The sequence below is a fragment of the Pinus tabuliformis genome, chromosome 1_2 (assembly GCF_031772625.1).
Source record: "Pinus tabuliformis cultivar Carrire ecotype Pingquan chromosome 1_2, CPIR1, whole genome shotgun sequence".
In the NCBI taxonomy this organism is placed as follows: Eukaryota; Viridiplantae; Streptophyta; class Pinopsida; order Pinales; family Pinaceae; genus Pinus; species Pinus tabuliformis.
In genome coordinates, this window is record NC_142298.1 from 175,287,831 (window position 1) to 175,301,898 (window position 14,068).

The 14,068-nt window shown below is 38.4% G+C and overlaps 1 protein-coding gene across 4 annotated transcripts in view; it reads left to right on the forward strand.

The window, feature by feature from the left end:
- Positions 1–9,848, forward strand: part of LOC149205055 (O-fucosyltransferase 16-like) — a 65,569-nt gene extending 55,721 nt beyond the window's left edge. For all 4 annotated transcript variants that reach the window (XM_089394876.1, XM_089394877.1, XM_089394874.1 and 1 more), the window contains 6 exons: positions 6,929–7,017; positions 7,147–7,333; positions 7,806–7,987; positions 8,210–8,312; positions 8,455–8,786; positions 8,883–9,848. In XM_089394876.1, coding sequence (XP_089251002.1) covers positions 6,929–7,017; positions 7,147–7,333; positions 7,806–7,987; positions 8,210–8,312; positions 8,455–8,786; positions 8,883–9,336 — 1,347 coding nt within the window. In that variant the 3' untranslated portion in view covers positions 9,337–9,848. The remainder of the gene's footprint in view (positions 1–6,928; positions 7,018–7,146; positions 7,334–7,805; positions 7,988–8,209; positions 8,313–8,454; positions 8,787–8,882) is intronic.
- The last annotated feature ends 4,220 nt before the right edge of the window (positions 9,849–14,068 follow it).

The window sequence follows — 14,068 nt, forward strand, 5'->3', positions numbered from 1 at the left end:
TGAGGCATGGTTGATTGACTCAGGTGCATCCTTTCACTTCACTCCCCATAGAGAGTGGTTCTGCGAGTATGAGAAATACAATGGTGGTGATGTCTTCTCAGGGGATGATAGGAAGGCTAGAATTGTTGGTCGCGGAAAAGTAAAGTTGAAGTTGCAAGGTGGAAGGGTTAGAACACTTCCGGGTGTTCTGCATATTCTTGCATTGGCCAGAAATCTGATTTCTGTAAGCAAGCTGGATGATGTAGGTGTAAAAATAGTGTTCGAGAAGGATACTTGCAACATGGTTCGGGGAGCATTGGTATTGATGCGGGGAGTTCGATTGGAACTCTGTACAAGCTGCAAGGTAGCACTGTTGTTGATGGGTGCAACAGCTTCGTGGTTCATGAAAGTGGAGTAGAAAATCTAGTGGTCTCTGGAGAGAAGACCATGCTATGGCATCAAAGGCTTGGACATATTGGAGAGAAGGGCCTTCGAATACTTCATGGTAAAGGTATGGTAGAAGGTATGAGTAATAGCTCTCTGGATTTTGATTTCTGTGAAAATTGTGTATATGGGAAGCAGAATCAGATGAGTTTCCTCTCTCGTGGTAAGAGGGTGAAACAGATATTAGAACTTGTGCACAGTGATGTGTTTGGACCTGTGAAGGTTCCATCACTGGGTAAGGGTAAGTCTGTGTACTATGTATTATTTATAAATGACTTCTCAAGGAATATATGGATATATTTCCTTAAGAAGAAATCTGAAGTCTTTGACAGGTTTAAAGAATTTAAGGCTCTGGTGGAAAACCAGACAGAGAAGAAGATAAAGATGTTGAGGACAGATAACGGTGGAGAGTTTTGCAGTAAGGAATTTGAAGAATTCTGTAAGAAGTGTGGTATAGCATGGCAGAAGACTACTCCATACACACCTGAGCAAAATGGAGTTGCAGAAAGAATGAATAAGACGTTGATGGAAAGGGCAAGAAGCATGCTCAGTGGTGCCGGGTTAGGACAGGAATTCTGGGCAGAGGCGGTCGAGAGAGCATGTTACCTGGTCAACAGATCACTTTCATTAGCGTTGGAGGATAAGACTCCACAAGAGGTATGGACTGGTAAGAAACCCTCTCTTTCACATCTGAGGGTATTTGGATGTGATGCATATGTACATGTTCCAAAGGAGAAATGAAGCAAGTTGGATAATAAATCTGAAAAGTGCATCTTTATTGGGTATAAGGATGGTTTAAAGGGTTATAAGCTTTGGAACCTAGTAACAAGGAAGGTTGTGTACAGTCGAGATGTGGTGTTCAGAGAGGTAAAAGATGTTATTAAACATGAAGTCCAACCAAAGGAACCTGAGAAGATAGAGTTTGAGCTTAAGGAGGAAGAATCAGACTCTACAACAGAGGAGGAATTAGAAGATGAAGAGACACAAACTCCGGGTGTGAGAAGATCAGTTCGAGAAAGAAGGTAGTCAGAAAGGTATAGTCCATCTGCTTTCTGTTCAAATTTTTCTTTATCTATTACTGACGATGATCCCAAAACTGTGAAGGAAGCAGTAGATTCAGAGGATGGCAAACTCTGGAAAGAGGCCATGGTTGATGAAATGGCATCTTTGCACAAAAATGAGGCTTGGGATCTGGTGGAGTTGCCGGCTGGAAGGAAACCCATTGGCACCAACTGGGTGTTCAAGAAGAAGACAAATGCAGAAGGAAAGGTGGAGAAATACAAAGCTCGGTTGGTAGCAAAAGGTTATTCCCAAGTGTCGGGAATTGATTTTGGTGATATTTTTTCTCCTGTTGCCAAGGTAACTTCTATTAGATTACTTTTATCTGTTGCCGCTGCTTTTGATTTTGAGGTAGAACAAATGGATGTGAAGACAACATTTCTTCATGGGGATCTGGAAGAGGAAATATACATGAAGCAACCTGAAGGCTTTGCGGTGAAGGGTAAGAAAGAACTGGTATGCAAGTTAAAGAAGTCTTTGTATGGGTTAAAACAGTCACCAAGGATGTGGTATCATAAATTTGATACATTTATAAAGGGACTTGGCTTCACCAGAAGCAAAGCAGATCACTGTGTGTATTTTAAATTAATTCGTGACCGTGTTATTTATCTGGTCTTGTATTTGGATGATATGTTGCTGGTTGGAAATGACAGAAATTATCCAGGATTTGAAGACCCAATTGTCCTCCAAATTCGACATGAAAGATCTTGGTGCTGCAAACTATATTTTGAGCATGGAAATTAAAAGAGATTGGGCAAAGAGGAAGCTTTGGTTAAACCAGAGGAAGTATGTCGAGACAATACTGCAGAGGTTTAATATGCAGGATAGTAAATAGGTGAAGGTTCCTATTCCTGTAGGTGTGAAGTTATCTGTTGAACAATGTCCCAAGACACAAGAAGAGGAAGAGGACATGTCTCGTGTTCCATATGCAAGTGCAGTCGGTAGCCTGATGTATGCAATGGTTTGTACTAGACCAGACATTGCACATGCAATGGGAGTATTGAGCAGGTTTATGTCAAAACCAGGGAAGGAGCACTAAACAACAGTGAAGCGAGTTTTCAGGTATTTGCGTGGCACTAGTGATTATGGTTTGTGCTACCAAGGAAGACCAGGATTGGACAGAGTGTTGGATATTCGTGGCTTTGTTGATGCTGACTGGGCTGGAGATTGGATCAGAGAAGATCTACAAGTGCGTATGTGTTTAACCTATTTGGAGGTGCAGTCAGTTGGATGAGTAAGAAACAATCTATAGTGGCACTATCAACTACAGAGGCAGAATACATGGCAGCCACTCATGTAAGCAAGGAAGCAGTTTGGTTGCAGAGATTGTGTTCAAGTATGGGGTTCGTACAGGGAGCTATAAGGATAGACAGTGACAACCAAAGTGCAATTTTCTTGGCAAAGAACCCTGCATATCATTCAAAGACAAAGCACATTGATGTTCAGTATCACTTTGTGAGGGATATGATAGAAGACAAAAAGGTGTTGCTGGTAAAGGTGGACACTTTGAAGAATACTGCAGATGCATTGACAAAATATGTGAGCTCTGAGAAGTTCTCTTGGTGTAGAGAAACAATTGGCATTGCAGGGCTGGATAAATGACTAAGCTCTCTTGTGGACCCCTGTGGAAAGAAAACAACAAGTGGGAGAATGTTGGGTTGTGTTATATTCTTTCCACGACTAGCCCACGTAGTTAACCGAGGGGTTAGAGGGGGTGCGGAGCCCCCCCTTCGTTGCGTTGATTGCGTAGCGGGGGGGTCACAGGGGTTTTGAGGGGTGTGGGTAACCCCCCTCTATGGAATTTTGTTTTTTGGACCCTATATTAGGTTGGGCGGACCTACCTATGGTTTTGTGCATGATTTTCACACATGGTTTTGGACGCAATGGTTTTTGGTCCATGGTTTTGGACGCGATGGTTTTTCGATCCATGGTATTGGTGCTTCGGCATGTATAAATATGTATTGTAACATTGAAAAAAACATAATAATGAAAAATCAAGCTGGTAGTCCCGGTTTTGGGATCCAGGTGAAAATATATGTGTATATGTGTCTTATGTGTTATGCTCTCGCGTTGTTTATTTTCTATGTTTTAGAATTCGTATGCAGGTAATTTCTGTATGGGGTTAAAACCTACATGTAGGACTCCAAACCCATGCCCACGCCACTAGTGACCAACTAGAAGAAGATTGATACTTCCAGATCAGAGAAAGTGGACCCTACTTTGTATCGACAATTGATTGACTCTCTCATGTATCTAGCAAACACTAGGTTGGATATCTATTTTGTAGTCAACGCACTCAGTGAGTTTATGGTGGAGCCTAAGTGAGTTCACTGGGTAGTTGCGAAACATGTGTTGAGATATCTCTGAGGCATAGTCGAGTATGGATTGAAGTACATTCAGTAGGATGGTGAAGTTGGAGGGGTATTTTGATGCAGATTGGGTAGGCAGTACAACTAACAGAAAGAGAACTTTCGGGTGCCATTTCAGTCTAGGATCAGAACTAGTCCCTTTGTTCAACTGGAAATAGTAGTTAGTTGCACTGAGTCTTGTTGAGGCCGAGTACATGGATGCTATTTTGGCAACCTGTGAGGCCATTTGGCTTTGGAAACTTCTTGTTGGGCTTTTCGAACAAGAATTGGAGCCGACTGTCATTCACTATGACAATCAGCGCTGCATCAAGAATCTTGCGTTTCATGACAGGTAGAGAAGCACATTCAGACCAAATACCACTTCATCAAAGATTGTGTGCAAAAGGGGACATTGAAGTTGCAATATATCCCTACAGATGAGTAGGTGGCAAACACCTTGACCAAGGCCTTGTCGAAGGGAAAATTTGGATTCTTCAAGGATAAGTTGGGTGTTGTGCAGAACACATTTCTCGCTTAGAGGGAGTGTTGAATTTGTAGCTTTGAAGGTGGTTCTGCATAAGTCATCTGCCATGACATGCAATCAACCACCTCATATAACTCCTACAATGATTATTTAATTAATTCTTTAAGGCAGGATTTTAGACAGCAGTATAATTTAATTATTTGTCTTGCTGGCCACCTTTTTGGAAAATGGTAAAAGGGTCAATGACAGATTTAGCCGTAGCCCTTTATCTCAAGAGCTGAGATGAAATTTTAGCCATTCATATCTTTGGAGATTAGGGTTAAGCACTTTATGAAGGGAGTTTGAGCTGTTGAGGAGATCATTTGGTTGGCACGCTTGGGCATTCAGCTGGAAAGAACATTTTGACAGTCAGAGCAGCAAAGAGCAGATCGAGACACTAGGGCAGCGTAGAAGATCAGACCAGTGAGCATGTCAAGTAAGGGGGGCTGTACATCCATGAGTTTTGTGGGCCGTACAGACCGAAATTGGTTGGGCGCAGACTCGCAGAGGCTGATTTGCTGGGCCGTACAGTGCTGCATAACGGTCAATTGGACTTAGATTTGCTGGGACAAATTTCTGTAGCAATTTTCTGTTGTAACGATCTGCTGTAAACTAAATTTCTGAAGCTGAATCAAAGCCCTCCATTTGCTGGTTTTCCCCACCCTGGGGTTTCCAGGTTATATCTGTGTCATTCTTTTATGTGTGTTTGGCTTTGTGAGTTTTGCTTCTGCTGTTTATGCTAGTTAAGAACCTAGAGTATTTGCTGTTACAAATCAGTTTAGAAAGCGTCTTTCATTTCTGTTATGTGAATATTTGTTGAACGTCAAATCTGTATCTGGGTTTTCAAGAATTAACAGAGTAGTCATTACACTTCAGGAGATGGCACTAAGCACTGTACAGTATAGGTGATTCACGTGCTCCTTAGTAAGGCTTATTTGATGCTCCATATTTTTAACGGGATCAAGAGGCTATGAAATTACTGAAAAAGTAGGAAAGAATCATATAAATTGCCAGATAATTGGAGGTGAAATCCAAGAAATTTTTCTATGGGAAATGTGGTGAATACTAGAATGAGATGCGGAAAGAGAGCACAAATACCTTCTATTTTGATAGGATATTTACATTTTAATGCAGTTTAGCAGCTTGATAGGTCTGAACCAGAGAAATGGATAGATGAATTGATGGACTGATGGATAGGTTTTGCAGAGACACATTGATGGGTAAACTGCATCAATTTCAAGAAAAGCAAGAAACTCTGGTGAGACAGTACTAGAGGCTTTTCTTAAAGTAGTCAAATATGTTCCGACCTGATTAGATGATGTGAGGCCACCAGTGTCTTAGTTTTCACCCACATGGCCAAGCTGGTCCTATCTCTGAAGGAAACCACAGGTCAGTCATTACACTTCAGGAGATGGCACTGAGAACTGTATAGTATAGGTGATTCACAGGCTCCTCAGTAAGGCTTATTTGATGCTCCAGATTTTTAACGGGATCAAGAGGCTACTAAATTACTGACAAAGTATGTAGGAATCATATAAATTATGAGATGATCGTAGGTGAAATCAAGAAATTTCTATGCTAAATGTGGTGGATACTGGAATGAGAATCGAGATGCAGGAAGAGAGCACAAAGACCTATTTTGATAGGATATTCACACTTTAATGCTGTATGGCAGCTTGATAGGTCTGAACCAGAGAGCTGGGTAGATGAACCATGATTGAAGGGATGCGATGATGGATCTTTTCAAGTAAATATGTGATGGAGCTTCAGAATAGTCCATGGTGGATGTCCCTTATTATCTTCTGCACTGTTCTGCCATGAAAACAGGAGGAGTTTGCATATGGGAAAAGTTCATACTAGTAGTTGTGCATGCATTGCCATAGCAGACCATGATACAAGATTGAAAACTGACAATAAGGTTTGTGTTCAGGTAAGCTGGTTTGGTGTCAATAAGTGGATAGAAAACTATGGTTTAATTACTAAAACTGTAAAACATAATTAATATATAAGAATAGAAACTTACCTTACTCTTTCTTGGACGATGAACCACTCCTGTAACCTTCATTAGTTGATGTGTTTAAAAAGAAGTAAATGATAAAAGTGCATAATCACACTATCCACATAGAGAATGGTTTCCAAGACCTATAATGCTATACTTATTTTTCTCTGGAAAGTCGGATCAATTGGCTTAATTTTTTTTGGTCATAAAAGATATTGGGCAAACTGAAAGTGGCAGGGATGTGAGGGCTGGAATCTCAGTATTACTTAATCCAGGAAATCTGAGTGACAATGAGTGATGGGTCATAATAGTAAATTTCAGTTACTTTTCAAAGTGTAAGTTCCACACAGCCAGCTGAAGTGCTTTTTAAACCATATACTTTCTACGTGCAGTGTTTTAAAAATCATTTGTGTTTTCTTCACATCAATGCAAGTTTCAACTTTTAGTTAGTAGATAACATGTTTAAGACTTGGGTCTCTTAATTAGGATTTGAATTATGGACTTTTGGCTACTAAGTTTAGTCAATAAACTATCATTTATTTAAACGTGTTGATTTATTCCGAGAAACTGGTGCAGATAACTGATGCAGTAGTTGTCGCTCGGATGCTAAATGCTACTTTGGTTGTTCCAAAATTGGACCAGAAATCCTTTTGGAAAGATAAAAGGTGGGTACTTTTGTGTGTTATATACTTCCAGGCTGTGGGTTAATGAGCATCTTTTTCTGATTTTCTGAACTTTACATTCCTTGCCTGGTTTCATAACTTCCTAATAATAAGTGTTGTCTTGATCTACAGCAACTTTGGTGACATTTTTGATGTTGATTGGTTTATATCCTCACTCTCTAAGGACGTTGTAATTGTCAAAGAGCTCCCTGAGAAGTTTCAAAAGGTGGTGGGGAGGTCACATGGCATGCGTGTTCCAAGGAAATGCACTCAACATTGCTATGAAAACCGAGTACTGCCTGTGCTACTAAAACGACATGTATGTATTTGGGATAAATGATATGAAGCTCTATGAAGGCCATTTAAGTATATGGATTGACACTGCCTACTTTTGCATGAGTGGGCTCTTTTTTCTTGTGTATGTCTTACAGTTAATTCCTAATGTCCTATAAAAAACTAAACACTTCTAAGAGGGAATGTGGGTAACATTTAAAGGACAGAATGAGGTGCTGCATTTTATTTTAATTTGGCCACATGTAATAGTATAGCGTATGTGCTGTTTTCCACTAGATTATTGAGATCGTAATTTAAAGTGTATGCTGTCTGGGCCCGTTAGAAGTATTTCAGGATCGAGATTTCTATTCTAATGTTACATGTGTGCTGCCCTGAAATGAAGTTTAATGCTTTGGTTTTTATTATTTTTTATTATGTGTTAAATGGCAATATGTGTTTGCATTCATCTTTGCTGTACTTGGAAACAAACCTACCTTACTAATTTATTGTGGCTGCAGGTTGTTGAACTGACTAAGTTTGACTATAGGCTGGCAAATAAGTTGGATACTGATTTACAAAAATTACGTTGTAAAGTCAACTATCATGCATTGCAATTTACCAATTCTATTTCAGAAATGGGCCAAAAGTTAGTTGACAGAATGAAGAAGAGAAGCAGGCGTTTCCTTGCTCTCCATTTAAGGTATAATGCTTTTGGGGTACTAGGTAAAAGAATTGTTTAACTAGTTAAGAGTGTTTTGTCTAGCCTTATATGCTACGAGTTGAGTTCCAATTGCTGCATTACCTTGATTGGTGATTGATTTATCCAGCATAAGTTATGCGGATGTGAAAAAATGATATTTTCTGCAATTCTGGAAGAGGAGTATAAATATATGCATGGTGCTAAGAAATGAAAAATTTGCAGGTTTGAGCCTGACATGCTTGCATTTTCTGGATGTTATTATGGCGGGGGGGACAAGGAGAGAAGGGAGTTAGGTGCCATTCGTAAACGGTGGAAAACCTTACATGTAAGGTGCAGAGTTCCATTTTTATCTACTTGAGAGTAAAGAATTTTTTCTTGTGGTCCATTCTGTTTAGTCTGCCTGATTTGCTTTAATCCAACGTACAGACATTTTCGTACTAGTTAGAAATATTTGGTTGTTTAAACAGATAAGCAGTCCAGACAAGGAGCGCAGACATGGAAAATGCCCTCTCACTCCTCAAGAAGTGGGACTGATGCTGAGGGCATTGGGTTTTGGAAGTGATTTGCACCTGTATGTTGCTTCAGGGGAAGTGTATGGAGGAGAAGAGACATTGGCACCTTTGAAAGCTCTATTCCCAAACTTCTACACTAAAGATACATTGGCAAGTAAGGAGGAGCTTGAGCCATTCTCATCATATTCCTCGCGCATGGCTGCTCTTGATTATATTGTTTGCGATCAAAGTGATGTATTTGTGACAAATAATAATGGTAACATGGCCAGAATGTTGGCTGGACGAAGGTATAATTTTTACTTTTGGCAGAAAATAAACCACGTCTTATCCTTAAAATTTGAATTTCTATATGTAAATCTGAAAAGCTCATTGTGTAATTGCAGGCGGTACTTCGGACACAAGCCTACCATCCGCCCCAATGCCAAAAAGTTGAACTCTTTATTTTTGAATAGACGTAACATGACTTGGGATGCTTTTGCCTCTAAGGTGCGTGCTTGCCAAAAAGGCTTCATGGGAGAGCCCAATGAAGTCAGGCCTGGAAGAGGAGAATTTCACGAATATCCCTTTGCCTGTATTTGTGAACATCCAGATGCTAAGGAAAGAATTGAAGCAATCCTCCAACATCAATCCAAGTCCAAGTCAAAAAATGTTGGAGGTCTCCCAACGCAAAATGTGGAAGTTCACACAGAAGACGAGTCAGTGGTTGATGATACTGACTGGCTTGAAAAAGACGAGTTTGATGACAATTCGCAAACCCAACAACGAGCAGGACGTGAAGATTACAATCCTTTCATTAAGACAGATGAACCTGAATTGGAGGAGATGTTATCAGACTAGCCAAACTGGGGGTTATTTTCTAATCAAAAATTTCTTCCGCTGGCATGTAAATTTACAAGGAGAGGTGTTTGCCATTTTTTTAACCCAACAAAATCTAAGAAGGGTTCTGCCAAGGTTGTAATTATGCTATCATTGTGGATAAGCTTCTGCAACAGCCCACATTTATTCTCTCTAATCTCTGAACAGCTTGTGTTGAAAAGCCAAAGAATGCAAGGATATTCATATAGTTAGCATTATTTCCCTTAACATGTTGAATTTTTGACCGAGCAAGACTTGTTAATCCCAAGTTTCTTCTATATCTGCTGTTTTACGGAGGATGGAACAGATACCTGCAAAAAGGATGTGCGGGTAAATTTGATATTGTTTTCAGTGAGGTAGTGAGGTAATTTTATTTTATGGGTAAGTTTCTTGGAATGGAGCTTACCTCGTATTGATTGGTTCTATGTAATACTACATTACTATTAAAATGTAGTACTATAGTGAATAAAAAATATGATCAGCTAGTTATCGTTCACGCTGTCTCATTGGGAGTGTCAATATTTTCAATTATACTCATGCGTTCTCAATTGTATCCCGTTCTTTTGTTGTTTGCTTTTGGTTTAATGCTAGAAATTATCAGACGTGACTTTTGAGTCTTGACTTTCTATCGCTTAATAAAAAGGATGCTCGTCGGGAGTTGGAACTATCCAAATAGAACTCTAATTCTCACTTCCTTGATTACTTTGAAAACTTTGCGTCTGATAATAAAGACAAAATCTGGAGACATCGAACTGGAAGAAGATTTCAATTAAAGATTGACAAAATCTATGTTACTGGGTATTGAGGTGAGGTAGCAGGTGTAGGTGCAGATATGGCAGTTCAGGATTGAGTTCTTTTCCAGAGGTTATGATTGTACCCAAAGGTGCTTCTACAACCCAGTATGGTAGGGATTTCATGTGGATAATGCTCACATCATTGCATCCAAAGGTGCTTATACAATCCAGTATGGTAGAGATGTCATAGTGTTCAGGAAAATATATTATTAAGAACAAATAATGGTAATACAGTATAATTAGCCAAATATAGATATGACCAGAAATAAGAACATCTCTGTATATATGCAAGAGAGAGAGAGATTTGATATGTACAACTAACATAGAAACTGCTATTTAGAGAGAGAAAAAGAGAGAGTTAATGCTATTTAGAGAGAGAAAAAGAGAAACACCAGATTCACACTTATATAAATACTTTACATATCATAAATATTGTTAATGCAAATATAAATATCTTAATAATAATCAAAATTGTATTTTTATATATCCAGATATTGATCACTTGTAGTTTTGGATTTTACTTTGAATTTTACTGAGTCGAATGAGATTACACTCACCCTAGTCCATTTTAAGTGATTAAAAGATTTACATTTGAAGGGATTTGACCCTTCTTGGCCTTTGGTGATCCATAGATCCAAGATTAAGTGGATCTATGCTGGCGCTAGATGAATCTTACGAAGATATTTGCTACAGTTTGAAATGAAATTAACATAAATTTTTACTAAGGGGCATTTAAATTTCACTCTAGATAGGGTAAAATCCAAATATTCCGACTCTTTTCCAACTACTGTTTTCTAAATACGACCAGTTTAAAGTTCAAATATGGCAATTATTGTTGTAAGCTGAATTTGTTTGCTAAGATTGCACTATGTGGGCACCCTGGGGGTTTTCAATGATTCTGAACAGACCATTGTTATTTTCATCAACTTGAGCGTGTTTTAGGCCAAATTGGCTCGCTGGATTCTGGTAACGCCTCATCAAAGGAAGGCCAAAATGTTAACTATCTTCATTTTTGGGACACAAATAGATGCTGTTTATAGTATTTTGTTGAGGTGTGTGCATTTTAACTTGAGAACGTTGGAACCATCATGTCAACACTTGTACATGGAATGTCAGCGGATGTGTATGGATGGGCTCCACCAAACATCGTTATTATGAATGATGTAGCAACTATGAATTACGGCCACATTTCTGTATGGCGAGTAGAAAATGTCCTCGGCTTTCTTTTAACATGCCATTTGTATAGAGAAAAGGGTAGATTTGTTGTAATGAAAAATAAACCAGGTATGTATACATGTATGTATAAGAATACCTCTCATGTATACATGTAGGTATAATAATATCTCTCTTTCATATTGTTTCAACAAAACTAAAAATTGTTATTTATTTTTCTTTTTTGTTCAAAGTTATTTGTGTTCTTATTAGTTGGTTCCCCAAAGCATTGCATCATAATGACATGTATATATGCTCTTAAAAAGCAAATATTCATCATATTCAAATGTATATTTTTGAAGAAGCAAGTCTCATATACCAATTTGGTCTAGAGCTTGGTCATGACCTTAAAAACAGGTTATTTATTTATCTATTATAATGAAATATGGTGAATAGTAATTAGTTGTCATAAATTTGAATAATAATTAGTTGTAATAAATTTGTATTTCTCATTAATCACTGACGATGTTGAAGCTTTTGAACGAACCTCAGTCTAACATGGTATCATAGTTGAGTGCCTTTGCCCTCTTCTGTGTATTGTCAATCAACTTGTGTACGATTAATTATTATATTTGGATGGCACTATGAATTTGTTTGACAACGTGGAAAATAAGAGTCTAGTGCACATGTAGTGAAGTTTGTAGATCATAGACAAGTTTCTCATGTTATTGCAAATTGCGATATGCAAGATTCAATGTTCGAGCCCTTTGAAGAAACTTTGTTGTGTTCTAGGCTAATTCAATGGATAGGCTACCGAAGGCCAACATATATATCAAATGGTACTCAAGTTTCCTCGCTATGATTCCTCGGACGCCAAATGCCAAATCTATCCCTACACCAGTGAATGTGCTTGGAGTGAGTGTGAACGCCGTTGATTCCAAACTGCCACTGATTGGAGAGGAAGAATACAGGTTGTTGAAGCTAAAGGGGACATTCACATCTTTTGACATTCTACCCTTCTCACTCAACATAACGAAGGTTTAGTGTCTTCAAGTCTTTTGTGGCATGCTAGATTATGGACATATTAATTATGGTAGTCTCTATGTGATGAAAAAGAATGGTGTTTGTGGTCTTCCAACTATTCCTAGAAAACTAAAGTAATGTTCTACTTGCATTTTTGGAAAACATAGCAAACAAACATTCCATGACTCCGATTCTAGAGCATGTAGAAAACTTGGTTTAATTCATTCAAATTTATGTGGTCCTATGCCTGTACATTTTACAAATGGAAATAAATACATTATGACATTTATTGATGACTACAATAGAATGTGTTGGGTATCTTTGTTGAAAGACAAGTCTAAAGCCTTTGAAACATTTAAAATATTTCATGAATGGATTGAAAATGAAACCCAAACTAAGATTGGTGCTTTTCGTATTGATAATGGAAAATAATATACTAGTAATGATTTTGAATCCGATCTTCGACAACATGGGATCTAACATCAAACAATAGTTCCATACAATCCTCAACAAAGTGGTGTCACTGAGAGGAACACAATTTTGTTGAATATGATTCGCTCCATGATGTTATTTAAGAATGTAAAATAGATGTCATAAGTTAATGCAGTTTTGTGTGTAGTCTATGTAAAGAACAAATGTCCATCACATGCTCTTCGAAACAAGACTCCTTACGAAATGTGGTATGGCCACACCCCTTCGATCAGACATCTCATGGTTTTTGGTTCCACCTACTATGCCTGGATTCCAAAACAACAAAGAAACAAAACTGATGCAAGGAGTCGTAAATGCATTTTCTTGGGGTTCTTGAATACCACCAAGGCATATTGTCTTTACGATAAGACAAATAAGAAATTCATACTTTATAGAAATGTCATATTCCTTGAGTCCACCACAAGTGACGACTTTGTTGAGCGACAACTTGATTGTCTAGAAAGGATTTACGTGATGAAGACATATCATGAATTTGATAATGAGATTCCAAATGTTGAAGGGGGGAGCCCAATTATGAGGCAATCTTTGAAATCTCTCGTTGTAGAACAAAAACCAATTCCTCCTCATGCAGAAGTTCCATGCACTTCATCAAATTTGGATGATGTTAAAATAAAATTTGAGAAGTTGAACATTGATGATGCTACACCATCAAAGGAGCCATCTAGTCCATCCCTAGAACAACCAAAATGGTTGATCAAGACACTTGAAAGTGTCCATCCTGATGAGATCAGAAATGCTGGAACCAAGAGTTCTATTAGAGACGATAATGGAGGTGCATATTCAGGTGATGTGGATGACAGATATTTTGTTTAATTGTGAATTGAATTTGTCCACTAAATTTGAACCCACTTCCTACAAAAAAGTTGCTTCTCATGAAGAATGGAAGGAAGCCATGCAAAAGGAATATGATGAACTCATAAAAAATGGGACTTGGAAGTTGGTGGACCCTTCATATGGAAGTAAATCAATTGACCCTACAAGTGGGTCTTAGAAAACAAGTATAAATCAGACGACTCACTTGACAAGCACAAAGCAAGGCTCGTGGCAAAAGGATTTGCACAAAAGGAAGGTGTTGAATATGAGAAAAACCTTTGTTCCCACAAGAAAATGGGTGACCATTGCGACCATATTCTCTTTGGTAGCACATAATGGATGGGAAGACAACTTTCTTGAATAGAGATTTGAAAGAATTTTGTTTATGTCTCGGCATGAAGGTTTTGTTGTGAAGGGAAAAGAACGAAAGGTACGCAAAC